General features: G+C 44.7%; 1 protein-coding gene across 5 annotated transcripts in view; it reads right to left on the reverse strand.

The window, feature by feature from the left end:
• PLEKHG4 (pleckstrin homology and RhoGEF domain containing G4) overlaps window positions 1-15,514 on the reverse strand; it is an 86,021-nt gene that overhangs the window by 37,929 nt on the left and 32,578 nt on the right. For all 5 annotated transcript variants that reach the window (XR_005628888.1, XM_039721217.1, XM_039721220.1 and 2 more), the window contains exons 6-10: window positions 14,774-14,867; window positions 9,768-9,854; window positions 7,873-7,989; window positions 5,549-5,647; window positions 4,405-4,553 (exon numbers count right to left, since the gene is read on the reverse strand). Coding sequence is in view for 4 of the 5 variants with exons in the window: in XM_039721217.1 (XP_039577151.1) it covers window positions 4,405-4,553; window positions 5,549-5,647; window positions 7,873-7,989; window positions 9,768-9,854; window positions 14,774-14,867 (546 nt within the window). In the remaining variant the exon portion in view is untranslated. The remainder of the gene's footprint in view (window positions 1-4,404; window positions 4,554-5,548; window positions 5,648-7,872; window positions 7,990-9,767; window positions 9,855-14,773; window positions 14,868-15,514) is intronic.

A 15,514-nucleotide genomic window follows, 5' to 3' on the forward strand; every position in this document is an offset into this window, starting at 1 on the left:
CACTTCACTGTTAACCAGCCACAGCTTCAAGCAGACCCAGAGTCCCAGCAGTGTGTGTGGAAGCCAGAACATGAACTCTGGAGGCTTTTAGCTGTAAGATCACCCTCTCTGTCACTATAATTGAGTCAGGTCCAGCACTAGGAACCTGGCAGCTGCAGCTCAGGAAGTCTGCTCTCTACTGTCCATTCCCTCTGCTCAGCTCAGGTCCCCACCCAGGGCTTCCAACTAGATCACCAAGCCACAGTAAAAATAGCCAGCTCACAAAACCAGCTCTTGGCTCTAGCCACTCCACCCTGAAAATACAGAGACTAACTATACTGCCTTCTGCAAACAAAGGAGAATTCACTCCTCCATCTATTTATAAGCTGCTTATTCACAGCTTGTAAGCACAGATTCTTTTCAGATGAGGAGCTTGGGGGAAGAGATTAAGCTTATTCTGGTTCCCTGGTGCACAGAGCCAAACACTCAACATGATCATTCCTTCACCATCTGAGGTTTTTCTCCTTTCAGCTCTCACCTCTAGCCTTGGGACTATCTTGCCCATCATCATGCAGAGCATGACACAATCCCACTCCTGTGCCATGGTGAGAACACCATGGTAGAGCCAGGCAGGTGCATTCTGACTGAACTAGTACAAACCATCTATATATTCATATAAAATGGTTATACCCTCTTTACTCTACTTGTGACTCATAACACACCTGCAGGACGAAAGGCATTCACTGGGCACTTGTCTAAGCACACGTTTCCAGCTCTTGGCTATGCTGGAAGAGTAGCAATAATGAGAACAGCAGTGAAAAACACCTGGTTAAAAGTATCCTGGCCTTGCTGCCCAGCCCCACATCGCAGCCTCACTTCAGCAAGAGCTCCCACTGCTGCTGCCTGGCTTCTGGCAGCTTTTCTGACACTGCCATCATAAACTGTAAGTTTTTGACATCCACTACAGAAGCATCAATACCTCTGGTGGCCAGCCCTACCATTACAGCACTCAAAGAGGCACCATAAAGATACACTGGCTCATGAGTGCCACACCCACACCAACTCCAGGACAAATTCAGCCTGGTCTTGCTGGAGGTGGGAGATCTCAGAGGGATCAGCTGAGCACACCACAACCCCTAATCCAACTCCCTGCAATGAGCTGCCTGCAGGATGTATATTCTGAGCTCCTCCTTCCTAAGCTGGGAAAAGGCAGAGTTCCATACAGCCTTCTTGGAGAAGACTGTCTTTCCTTTTGTGGATAAGCAGCTGGATGGGCAAGGCTATCTTTTGCAGTGGTATTTGGTGGAGAAAGGAGTATGAAAGACTCCTGGTCAGCTCACAGTGGGAGCAGTAACTGGTCAAAGCCACTGCTATGGTGCTACAGCATCTCAGGATGAGACCATCCAAGAAAGACTCCCAGAAGCTCTTAAATCATTTGCTAGAGAAACAAATGGATAGAGCACAACACATCCCTCCTGCATCCACATCTCTGATGGAATGAGTTCAACTTTTGCAGGAAAGAACCTGTGGCAAAGCCTCACAAATCCCAGGTCAGACCAGAGCAGCAATGAGATCCCACTGCTCTGTGCCACAAAACACTCCAAAGGGCATCTGTGCTCTCCAGGAGGACAGAGAGAGCAGAGAAAGTTCCACGACCAATCCCATGAGAAGAGTTTCATTACTAAAGAAAAACTAAAACAATTCTTGTTTGCTGTGTGCTCTTGAAAAATATTTGGCAGATAACATCTGACTGCACTGAGTACATGCCTGCTTCCTTGCCTGTTTTAACTTCTTATCTCCAACCTGTGGTCAGGCATTTTCAGAAGGATTCATCCATCTCTATTCTTACCTGGTGTTCTTTTTCCACATGAAGCCACAAAATTTTAAGAAAGAAATCTGTGATAGCTAGAAAAATATATCTCCTGAAAAAAAAAACCCAAGTCAACCCCTTGCTTGGTTAATCCCAAGGTGAAGGTGCAGATAGGCTTGTCATCTCTGTTCTTAAAAAAAAAATCACAATATTAACTTTAGTTCTCCACTTGTAGTTGGCATATTTTAATGAAGTGCAGCCAAAAGTCCAGAAAACTGCTCTTTAAACTGTCTTCTCTATTTATATGTAATTCATGCACATTCAGACAGTCACCTGTTCACAACTGGGTTCAATTTATGACAAAGAAGTCCTGGCAGTCATGACTCTATTTTATCAGACTTCTGTACCACACGAGACAATAAAAACTACAACAATGGGACACGTGATAGACAAAAGAGCCAAAGGTGACTTAGAAGAGTAAAGCCATTTGACTTGCTTTTGTAAATAATTTATTTCAAGTATTGGGAGAATGGGTGTGGAATTAGGCTGCTAAGCATTGATCAAGATTTCACAATTCAAAGTTCAGAGCAGCAGTACCCCAGGCCCTGCTGAGTGCACACACAAAGGCAGTTCTGTTCTGTTTTCACACACCACCAGTTGGAAATCAAATACTGGACCTACATACATCAACAGCCACTCCATGCTAGCTTAGTTGGCCAATTGCAATATTTTGTCTCTACCCTGCTTTGATCATATCTATTAAAGAAGCCTTTGAAAATCATAATCTCTACAGTATTAGCAGTGCTTAGAACCTTTAATATCTGCACAGCAGATAGGAAAGAAGGAGCAAGTGCAAAGCCAAGGAGAACTGAAAACCAACAGTGCCTTATACAGAGTTCTCTAGCCAAGTGATAGAGCTTTTTTCCCCATCTGAACGGATCTTGAAATGAAGACGAGTGGACTTCTTCAGTCCTCTGCCCCAAGTTAGATGAAAATTAAAATACTGCATGGATTTTAGTTTCTGCAACTACTCCACAGCCTAGAAAAGAATAACTTTCTCCTGCTATATTCAGTTACACTCCTTAAGCTGGAGAGAACCAGATATATTTGAGCCATGGCACAGTCTCTTTTCACAGTGGCAGACAATGAATATAATCTGAATTAAGCAGAGAATATGCTACACAGCTTCAGCATGCACTCAAACACCGTACAATCAAAGAATTCTGTGTGTATCCCCCACTCCTGCCCTTGCTTAAGTAATCAAAGCAGTAAATTATCCTCAGGGGCTGTGTCAGATCAGGTTTCAAAGTTGATAATTTCCCTGCACAAAAACATAGGCTTAGCTTAAAACCAAAACAAAACATAAAACTCATGAACATTTTCCCATTCTCCTAGGACTCTAAAGTTGCTGTGTTACTTAAAATAAAATAATAATAAAAAACCCTAAACAAAACAAAGCACAAAACCCCACATTATTGTGCTTCTCATGTCATGTGAGAATGAAAAGATTATACTGTAGCAATTCAATCCAAAATTGCATCAAGATTACTTCACCAGTTCAGCAAGAGAACTGTGTCTGCATAGTCTGCCAGAGCTCCCGACAGGAGCCGCAGCAGGCAGGGAACAGAAACAGTTACACAGCCTGCCCTCATGCTCCTCTCTCTGCACCAAATGTTGATCCTCTTCTTCCAGTGACAGGCAGCAACTTGCACTGTCATCCACTTGCTGAATTTTAAAAGAGAAATGTTCTTTTCACAGTGTTTGGTTGAGATACTCCATAACTACTTTGTTATCTTCTCTCAATTCCCTCCCTTCAAACCTCCCAGCTTGTGATGGCAACAGGGAGTTGAACCAGAGCAAGGCTGTGGGTGCACGGAGCTATTCCACACCACCCTGCCACCCCCTGTGCCCTCACCTGCACCCACATGCCAGCCCTTATCTCACACTGGGCTGCAAGCTCCTGGCTGCAAAGGCTGCCTTTCTACCTTGCTGTTTGCACAGTACATAGCACAGAGGCCTTCTCATGCTGATAGGCTTCAGGTGCTTAACAGCACAAACACAAGTTGTGCAATGCCCTGGGGATGTCAAACAGCTGGGCTCTCTCAGTCCCTGCCTCTCATACCGACCCCACAAGGGCAGTATTTGTTTGTGCAAACTGTACCAGTGTGCCAGGAGATCAGAGCCTGCCTCAGCCAGCAAGCATTCCTCCCAGCTAAGGTCCTTGGAAATCCCCTTGCACAAGGAGTGCCTTAGGAAATCACACAGTGATAATGGCCTGCACCTAAACATTCATCACTGCTATCATCAATTAAGGCTCGTGTTTTACTGGTACCCAAAATATCCAGTTCTCTCTTCACTACAGATGATAAGTCTGGTTTGGCTTGAAAAAGGAAGCTGAACCATGTAAGTAAATCCACCTGGACTAGTTTTTGGAGTGGGTAAGAAGCAATCAAGATAAAATTCATTACATTTTTCAGCTTTACTGTTTTTAACATAATTCCTTGCTACACAAAGCTGTTCTTCAGCCTGCACAAACTACAGGGCAGCTCAGGGAGACTCCCAGCACCTGCTTTTTGCTCATCCCCATCTCCCCTTCTTCCACTCTGGGGGCTCACCTGTAGTCTTGGGTAAGGATGACAGAGGACTCCTCCTTCCCCAGTCTGGCGAGGAGCGCTCCACCCTCCTGCTGCACCTTGACCAAACTTGCATCTTCAAGAACATTCTTCATCAACTGCCTTGAATTCCTCAGCAACACAGCTGCATCCTGGAGGGATCACAAGAGTGAGGTGAGCAGTTATTGCAACTACAGGCAATGAGGAAACAGGCAAAAACCAGAACCTAAACCAAAATACACCGAAACCACATCTCACCTGGGCCCACTCTAGGAAAAGGGGAGGGTGGTTCCTATAGCTGTTTCTCTCCAGCCTGATAAGTCTCAAGTGATAAACAGTGCTCCTTATGCTCCTGATACCTTCCCCAGGCTAAAATTATAACCCAATTCCCATCATTGTTTTTCCATTCATTTATAGAAAAAATAAGCTTTCCAGCCTTGCTTCCCACACATACTTAGCTCCTACTGTTCTGGGAGCCTGGACCTGCATGGCTCCAAGCCTTGGGACAGGATGCACATGAAGGGTTTGTGGATTTACAGATGTATGCAGGAAGGCCACTACCACATCCTCCATCATTTACTATTGGCACCCTCAGTGCAGAGCTGGCAGCAATTCCCTACCATGTGAGGGATACAGCAGCTTCTCAAGAAGAGAAATAGAAAGTTTGTGACCACATAGGCTTGGTCTTTGTCCCTTTCCCTTCTTGCCCACTTCCAAACTTGTTACTGGAGGCATCAAAGCTGGAACCACAGCACAGAACTAAGCTGTCACCTAATTTTATTCTAGGCCATTCAAGCCAACCTGATGTGGCACAGCCCAAGGCAGCTGCTGTGTACCTGGAACACTGAAGTTTGTATCAGCTACAGAGCTCTGGAGCTGCTGAGAATGCACCCCAATGCTGGAGCAAGCACCCATGAGCAGCAAGCCCAGCTGGAAACATCTCTTGGGTGACTCTGAGGAATCAGACAATCAGCTTCCAAACCCACTGAAACCTCTATCACTTCATTTGGATTAGTTTCTACTAGTACTGGGAAACCCTGCTACTACAGCTTGCAAATGCAAAGCTACAGCTTTTATGCAGCTATCCAGCCTCATGCTCCCTTCTGTCTCAGGTCCACCTCTGATCCAAGGTGAGTGACATGCTTACCTCAGCCTTTCCTGGTAATTTTGTGGATTCCACTTTATTAATAGCTCCCTGAAGGAAGGCACAAACACCCTGGCATTGTTGTAGCAAGTATTCCAGCTTCTACAAGAAGAAAGACCAAGGCATAGATTATTGTCTCATGGCTGACAGGAAAGATCTGAGCTTGCAGAAGCTTCAGAGTACAAAAATCAAGAGACAATCAAACATATTAATCCAAGGGTTCAATTACATCATTCACAGTGAGACTGTATCAGCAAAGAGAAGCCCATAAGAAGCTTCAGCTGCATCACACTAGACCAAGGCCTCTGTGCAGACCTTAGAAACCTGCAAACTCATGGCTTGCATGGGTCATGCTTTACAGAAAAAAAAAAACCAAACCAGTCCACTTATGTCTCACATTCTTCTAACAGCATTTATTGTAAATTTCTTTCCATGAAGATGAATCACACTGCATGAATTTCAGAGAAACAAAACTCAAAACAAGTACTTGGAATTTTTCTACTTTAAATAATTTCTCCTCATATTAAAAGTAGTATAAATTAAAGATTAGGAAACTGGAAAGCTTCTAAAATTAAACACCTTAACCTATGGACAAATTTGAAATCCTTCCGCTCTTCAGGGTGGGGGGAAGCAGGGAGAAAAACAAACAGAAAAAGTCCAAACATTTCATAAGGGTTCATGAGGCACTGTTTTTTGGGAAAGTGAATGATATGAGGCCTGAATACTGCCAGATGCCACCCTCTAGCCACTAAAATCAAGAGAAGGGAGAAACAGTTATTCCAAAATAACTGTGTTTAAAACAAAACAAAAAAGCAGCTGTTTGAATCTTTAGTGAATTGAACTCCCTCCTCCCCCGGAGTGCTGGAACACTGCCAGCAGTGACAGATTAGCAGGCAGGATGCAGGTGAGATCATTGAGACAGGAAATAAATGCTGTTTGCCACATAGCTGCAGAGCTGAAGGAGCTGAGCACACGGGTCATTATCACACACAGTATAAACAGCATTCCACACAGAAAGATTCCCATGCTAACTCCCTTTGGTAATGTTTTACACAGTAAGGCAAGAAGTAGCCTGGTATTATGGTCCTTTCTTCAAGAATTACCCTTCTGCACACACAGAGCACCTCAGCTCTCAAGGTGCTCTCAACTCTGTCCATTAAACTAATCCATAACTTCTTGCAAAGTTTCTCTGCTTTGTCACTGCCAAATGAACTTCAACTTCTCCAAGTCAATCCTGAGCACCGAGATCAGGCCTCTGTACCTGTACTGCATCAGCACAGGTTCACACAAGTACTTTTAGATGTAAGTTGGAAAAAAATAATTAACATTTGGCACATGCCAGGCCTATCTTCTGAAGCCTGCCACCAGCACCACAGTGGTGTTATCAGTGACATCTTAATCTGCTTCAAGTGTTGCACTGTGCCACACAGCATGGCACTCTGGGTAGCAAGGTCAGAGCCAAAAGACCACTGGATCCTCTGGAAGCTGAGGTGACAATTCTGTCAACCACCAGGGTCAGCAAACTCAACGTGAAGACAGCCAGCTTGTGTGCAGATTTACAGGGATTTAATCCTGTCTAGTCTTGGTGTGCCAAATAACTCAATAGAGCTTTTAAAGATTCAACAAGCACATGGCTGACAGCACTCAGGCTCCCTCCACAGCACAAGTGCACACAGAGCTGGGTATTGGTACCAAGGATTCTACCACTGCAGGCTTCTGGCAGTCTGCACATACCCTGCTGCTTGCAAGTAAAAGATATTTCTAGAAGAAGAATTCTGAACTGATTATCCAGAACTTCCAAGTCTCACTCATGCAAGGACTGCAGATATTACCAAGGAGATAATAGCTTGATCTGAGGAACTTGCTCCAAAACCAAAAAGATTTAAACTCATTATTATGCTCAAGTTCTTCATCATTAGTCCAATGGTGACATGATACTAACACCTTCTGCGGAGATTAGTTTCAGATGACTGTCCTCCTGTCTAACTCAAGAGCCATTTGTGTATCACAAGACAGGATTCCATTTCAGATTTGACCACATTTTGAAGGCAAGAAAGAACAGAACAAATTAATGCAGTTCAAGTAAATGAGTAAAAAACTAAAACTTAGATCCTGCAGTCATGCCAAGAGACCACAGTGTGTACCCATCTTATGAAGAGAGCATTAGCTTTTTTTTGATACCAGAGATTCATTTGCATTCACAGCTCTACAGGAAAATTGCCTTTTAATGCTTGTAGGTTCAGCTGTTGACAGGTTCCTCTTGTTCCCATCTGTTACCATGCCATTGCTTCTCCCAGACACCAAAGCACACGAGACACTCTACTCACCCTGCGGAAGCTTAGCCAGTTCTGGTGGCAGTAAGGGAAGGTCCCTTCCAGTTCCAGAGGCAGCTGTGAGCTGTCTATGTGCTTATGGAGGGATTTCATGGAGGTGAGAACTTCAAACTGCACAGGAATAGAAAAGGAAAAGAAAAAAACTCACTTGTATTAGGGTGTGAGTACTGAAGGAAGAGGGGAAGGTTAACAAAAGGCAGAATCTATTATTTCTTTATCTTGCACAGAAGTGCAGCATGCAGTGTGTAGCTGCAATATCACTACAATATGAAGGGGGGGAAAACCAACAATTCAATCTTAGAGCAGCTTGTTGAACAACTCAGTGGGCAACCCCTGAAGGAATGCAGGCCAAAACACGTTGTTTCACCAGGCAGAACATCTGTGATAGAAGTCTGGCAGCAGCCAGCCCTCTCCAGAGCCAGCACCTCCTGGTGTAAGCAGAGCAACTCCCTCCTATGTTCCCACAGTTGTGCTGTGATTTGCATCTGTTTGGAGAATCTGGGAGGTTAAATCCAGCCCCCAGCTTCCCCAACTCACTTCCTGTAAAAGAGTCTAACAGAGCAGCCTGTGCCCTGCCCGCAACTCTCCACTCATCACAGCAGCTCTTTGCTCCAGGAGTTTCTTGGAGCTTGGCACAGGTAACTTGCCTTCTGCAAGTCTGCAGGACCTCAGAGCATTTCTACACTCGCCAGAGCAACAAGTGCTCCTGCAGGTACATGGAAGCCAGCCCAGAAACAAACTCAGGTGCAGACATTTAACTCCCCCACACACGCACAGTGTGAAGTTTCTGCCTCCTTAAAAAATTGTGATGATGCTTCCAATTCCTCCTGCATGCCCATGTGTTTATTAGCCTTTCCTCTGTTCCCTCCTACACTCTTTGTGTTTGTTCAATGTGTTTAATGTCTTCTGTAGCTCTCCCTGCATGTATATGCCTGCAGCCCCCATTCTGACTCCAAATTCTTCCACATGGGGGCAATAAGGAAATGGACTAATAGCATTTGTTATTCTTTGGCCTTTGGGGACACCACACACACAGCAGACCTGATGCCTGTCACAACATCTTCATCCACTGGAGCCACCCACAGGAGATCCTGGCCTACTCTGAAGCCTACAGAGCTTCAGCAGACACAGAATTTCAGTCCATTCTTGTAGTTTGCAACAGTTTTGGAGCACAGGAAGAGGACTAAGATGAAGTCCTGTTCACTCACCACGGCATGGCTGGGAGCCTACATTTCTTATACAGCTACAGAATACCAAGACAGTTTTACTTTTAGTAGGAGAGTTCAGTGATGTTGTGGTAACTTTCCCTCCTCTTGGTCTTTCCAGACATTTCAGCTACAAAGGGAACCTCACACAAATGCCCATCTCATCTTCCCCTTCTTGCAGAAGTCTCTCAGCCACTGGCAGCAGCAGGTATGAGAGGAAACAGAGGAGATGTAAAATCCAGGAAAGCAACAGGCACCTTCAAAGGCGGAGTTCAGGATTTAGCACAATGTTCAGGATCTCTTCCTGACCACGCATTTCCCCCTTGTTAATGGGAGAACATGAAAAGCATCTCTAGCTAATTGTGCAGGGCTCCTCCAAACAGTTATCCATGTTCCCAACAAACCCCTGTGCTCTGAGTCCCCAGCAGACTGACGTAATTGTGGCACAAATGTCACTGATGGATGTGGCAATAAACAGAGCAGGACAAGGATCTGTTCAGCTCACATAAACACTACAACTCAATAAACACCACACCCTTAGAGACCACAAGCACAAAACACAGAGGACACCTGTGGAAATTTCATGTGAGAATGAACATACATCAATGACAGGGAATTTACTGTCTGGAGAGGTAAAGGATAACAAGAGTGGCCCAACAAACCCCAGATAAATGGTTCCATTACCTGTCCTGCTGGTGGCTTCTCCATCCGAAAAGTCAGATCTTTTTCAACCAGAAGCAAGACTCCATGAATACAGTGAGGATCCGTCTCCTGCAACACAACAGAGCACAAATCCATTAGTGATCTGCCTTGGATACTAAGGAGAATGTATCACACCAGGTTCATAGACAAGTTTGCAATTTATCCTTCAAAGGCATCTACAAAGCCTGGAAGGAAGTCAGCAGAAATAAAGGAAGGCCAGTCTACAGAGTACTAAGGTGATGTCTTTAAGGTAGTTTAGTTCAGATCAACTAGTCCTGCAATATTTAACGAAGTGATGGAAAAGGTCAGGTGTTGGCTGTACTAAAGAAGCTCTGCCTTCTGCACAGGAAGTGAATCAGGGGAATAAAAAAACCCCAGTATTAAAAAAAAAATCTAAACCAAAACCCATGTTCCGTGTCCAAGTTTTTTCCTGATAACTTTCCTGGTCACTTCACCTAACTGAAAGGAAGTGGCTTTCCCCCCTCCACCCCCAACCCAGTGCCAAAAACATCATCTTGTCTCTACTTACTGCCAATTTACAGTCAAGTACTTGCATCCTGTTTCTACTGTTAAACTGACAGAAATTCCAAATACAAGGGATGTTTGGCAGCTGTAGTTCAAACTCAGTGATCCAGGAGCAGCTCTCCAAATATAGAAGCATTCTACAGGGAAGTGAGAAACAGGCAGAGAGAGCAACAGTAGGAAGAGGGAAGCATGGCAGAAAGATCCAGACCATGGAGACAGGACTCCCTACATATGTGATGCCTGGACCAGGAAAGCAAGGAGAAGAGCCATTTAAGCTGTTGTGCCACATGACTGAATAAGAGCCATCCCATTTCGATGTCTCCTCTGCAGTCTTTGTCTGCAAAGATCTCAGGAATTGTCAAGCAACAAATCCTTTCTGGTGTTGCTCGAGATGCAAGGATCCTGCCACACAGCAGGCCACAACAGCAAAGGAAACTTGTTTAAATAAACAGCTCCAGCAGTGAGTAGGGTTAAATATCTGCCAGGAGCAGCAGAGCCACAGTACAGAGAGAAGTGGACCAAGACAAGGAGCTCAAATTCTGCAAGTGAAAGTAGCAGCAGAGATCCCAGAACAAAGGAAAAAGGCCTTTCTCTCATCCAGTCCTAAACCATGATCCTTTTAAACAGACAGCAAGAAAAACCCAACTGAAACACCTTCCAAAACCATGAGAGGTTTCTAAAATGTAAATTTCTCCAAAGTGAATTATCCACACTTTCACTGTTATTCGAACATTGATTAAAAGTCCAAAAAGGATTTATTGCATAATTAGGCTGCATTAGGCAAATACTGAAGAGAGGATGGGGAGATATTACAGCTGTATCACCAGCTCTGAATTTATCTGCTAGAAAGTACTGAAGGAAGAAGACTGGACACAGCTTCAAGACTGATGATGGTACTAAAAAATTTTTTTTTACACAATCCCTCTTCTATGCCACCAGTCACGAGATGTGCAATATGAGTGAGGGATAAAGGTAGTGATGGTGTAACAAGAGGTTATCACAACAGCCAAAACACTCACTTGTTTGTTACTCCTGAAAATAGAAACTGAAAAACCATCACAAATAAAGCTGTCAAGGGAAAAGTTCAAGGTTTTCCAACTCAAGAAGAAATTGTATTTCCAAAGAAATCAAGTACTTTTCACCACATTTTTTAGTTTAAACAGCTGAAGAGAAGTCATCTAGCATTGATAGAGCAACCCAAAGACTGGAACAGTTTATCAGGAGCATCTCAGCAGACAAGCAGAGCTGGGAACAGCAGGATGCCACTTGAGGAAGCTTTCCTGCAGCTTTATGCACAATCTCTTACCATCTTTGCTAACAAAACCAACTTTATGGAAGCAAAGAAACAAGAGTCTCACACATATAAGTGAACTCTTCACCTCCCAGGACAGATACAGTTTGGACAGCATAGAAAAGAGGGGCATCAGTAGGAGTTCAGAATGCACCAGGGTAAATAGAGAGCCTTTTATTATTATTCCTTTTAAAGAGAATTATAATTAATTTTTTTTTAATGTTTCTCAGACTGAAGTTCCAGTTTTCTGGCTTCCTGCCCAAATGGAAGCCCATGGCCAGACTTAACAACACTGGCACAGTCTGAAGCACAGCTGCCAGGAATGTTTGCACACAGGGGAGAGTCCCCAGACACCTCAGTCAGTCTCAAAGTGACCACTCTAACGGAGTAGCAGGGGTTCCCTGTCTTTAACTTGACACTAGTACTTCTGCACTAAGTGAGAATGTAAATACATCTCTTGAACAGAAAGGTTTGCACAGAACTTCTCTGCTTTCAAATGCTAAACTGACTCTTCCCAGCCCAACACACAAACACAGCTGATTACAGGATTAAGCCTTCACACTGATATGGAAAATTCAAAAGAATCTCACTCTATTAAGACTCAGGCAGAGGGAAATCCCACAAATACTTGCTCACTGAAGGCAGGGCACACATTCCACTGTCTGCTCACTGAGCAAGGGATCAGTCTAGGACTTCTGAGTAGCAAAGTTCCTCTTAAGAGCTGCCCGCCCTCCACAGCACAGAGCTTACTGGTGACAGCCTGCAACCAAACATTACAGCATTCATCCCTGCAAAAACCCCTGCTCCAAAGCATCATTACGCAGTTTCCCACAGGAACAAGTCTGATCTATTCCTGCAACATGCATGCACTGTGCACTTCCCTTCACCTCCGCACAGAGCTGCCAGAGTTCCTCCTGCTCCTTCCTGAGATAGCTCTGCAGCAGATTTTTATTCTGCCCCACTCCCTCTGCTCCAGCTGCTGTCTGGGGCAGAAAGATTTCTCAGCCAATAGTCTGAAAAGAAGGGGGGGGGAATTTATTGCAGAATACAACTGGCCCTGCCCTGAAGGCAGAGAGGACAAGCTCCCACCACTTTACTAGGTGGTTCTGGACAGAGCAATTGACAGACTCCCAGTGCTATAGGGAAAACTAACCTACAAGCACCCAAAGTTGTCTACTAACACTTAATTCCAATCATGCATTCATTCTGGAAAGATGGAGAAATGGAAGAAAGATTTCCTCAGGCTGACATATCCTGACCCAGGAACATTTGCTCCCCAGGAGTCTCTTAGGCTTAACACACCCCACCAGGAAGGCACTCTGCAATAGGGCATCTGATCTGTGCTTCCCCACTGTGAAGCAGTGCTTCCCACTGCTGGGTTAAGAGGAAAACAGCCACTCAGAATTGAATAAACAGTGCTGGACCTCAACATTAAACATGTTCCAGCACATTATCATAAGTAAGCTTCACAGAAACTATGTAAGTAAAATCCTTATAAGGGGAGTGGTGGACAGCAGAGAAATGAGCTCTAGAGACAGTCTGCCAGAGACAAGAAATGCTGAGATGTGTAAGGGATTTCAGAAAGGACCCCAAGGAGGTGATGTGCACTGACCTTAGAGGCATAACATACAGTCTGTACCTCAGTGTTATCACTGGCCAAGCCACTCCTGCTGCACTCCAGAACACTTAGCTTGCCTCACTGTAGTTACACTCAGTTTTCTGTATTACTCTATCCTTGTTCCAGAGCAGAGAAGAACATTGCCATGGGATTACAGAGTAAATATTGAGGATTTTAGTGGGGCCAGGGATTACTCCTGTGCCATAATTAGGTGATAAGCTAGCTGAACAGGTCTCCTTTACAGAGTCTTCAGAAGAGTCAGTGTAAGGATCAAAAACCCATAAGCAGAGTAATCAGCCTCTGTAAATAGTCAGAGTAATCAGTCACTGTTACCTGGAGCACACACTGAGTCCAGCAATCAGTCTTGCAGCACACTAAACTCTGTTAAGTAACTGTAGCACCACCCTGACAAGGAGGTGCTCAGAGCCAAACAGCCATCACAGCATAGCAAAAAACTTCCCCCACTCTCTCGTTTCAGAGGGGAAACTTAAGGTTAAAATTGCATTATAACCATGCTTGTATGAGAATTGAGACAGCCAGAACATGTTACTGACTTCCAAATCAGGCAACTAAGACTGCCATGCAACTTACATGGACAGTGAAATGCTCAAAAGCTTTAGCAAGCCCACTGCCATGTGGGCACAGCATAGAAGAATGTATTTGCTTGTTACCTCTGCAGAACTGAGCAGGGCACAGATTACTCCTTCACCACAGAGAATGAGCACGCTGATGGAGCTCACAGCTCCACCCAGCCCAGGAAGCAGAAGGACAGACCTCTGAGTCAGACTCAACTCTCAGATGTGGCACTGAAGCACATAAACCACAGACATCAGCTTCATTAAAACATTGCCCTGTTCCAGTTTGCAGAGTTTGAGTCCTAAGAGACCTAAGCTCTGATTTAAAAGGAACACCTGCTTAAACAAGATTAGTCATCACTACAACCCAGCTTCTCCCTGTCTTTCTAAGAGCAGCAGATAGTTTCTATCTGGGAAGGGGGCAACACAACCCACTGGCCTCCCAAGTGACTGATATGAAAGCCTTTGACCTGAAGCAATATAGAGTTACAGCACATCCGATTCTAATCATTCACTGACAGCCACATCAACAGCTGCACGTGCTTTCCCACCTGGCACAGCAAGCAGTGTCCTTCCCATGACAGCAGGCAGAGGCCTCTCTCCCTCCCTTCTCTGTGGCAGGCAACAATCCCTGCACATTCCACACAGCCCCTCAGTGCAGGGGACACCTCCAAGCAAGATAATTCATGACAGCATTGAGACTTGGGTATGGGCTGTTCTCAGCACTGAGATGAAAGCAAATTTGGAGGGGTGGGGAGGGGTGTTCTCCCCTAACTCAGACTTGCTTAGGCTTTTTGCTTTGTCTGCAGTCTGGCAAGTCCAGGTCATCCTCCTACAGCAGGGCTGGGTGTGTATGTCCACCTCCCAAAGCCAACTGAAAGCCAGGTGGCAGATGGAGACATAAGCAGCAGATGGAGATGCAACATCCAACCAGGACAGCAAGCCAGCCAGTGCTCCTCTGCCCAAGCTCGAGGCTCACCTGCAATGTGCTGAATGCCTTGAAGAGAGCAGGAACAGGCGAACAGCGACGAGCATCCACAAGGACAGTCAGACCCAAAGCCTGACATTCTGGTCTGCAAGGACAAAGATAAAGAGGTCACCTTTGTCACCAATGAAAATTAACAAGACTATAGAAACAGAACCTGTAGTCATGGCAGGGTGAAAAAAACAGTACATTGTGGCTTTATAATAACAGGAACTAATTGGCCACCTTCTCCTAACAAAATATATACAAAGAAACCACCAAATAATTGCTCCGTTTTTACCTTTGCCATATGATTCTATAACTTCCACCCAATTTCCCATTTCTCCTATTCCTAGAATATGTGTCACTGATGGCAAAGGTGCTGATGCCCACTGGATAATCCACACAGGAAAACCAATTCTTCCTAATTGTGTTCAGAAACAAGCTTGGTTTCAGCTTCATTGTTTCAGGAGAGCAGCCAATCTGGAGCAGACCCAATGCCTACCTCATCCAGAATCAGATTTGAAGAGAAAAGCATAAGAAACAAAGTATGAGTTTCACATGGATTAAGCCTGCTCCCCTTATTAATGGGTTAAAGGCCTCAAAAAAAAATCACTGTCAGAGTTGCTTTACCTCTTCTTATTTAATCATCTAGAAGTGAAACATAGTGATGAGCTGGGGAAAAAATGTCTGTCACAGTGAAAGAAAGAGAAGCTCCAGCAAATTCCAGCCTGCAGACTCCAAACACAATTTTCA

Source organism: Passer montanus, unplaced genomic scaffold (assembly GCF_014805655.1).
Source record: "Passer montanus isolate IOZ18808 unplaced genomic scaffold, ASM1480565v1 scaffold45, whole genome shotgun sequence".
Lineage (NCBI taxonomy): Eukaryota > Metazoa > Chordata > Aves > Passeriformes > Passeridae > Passer > Passer montanus.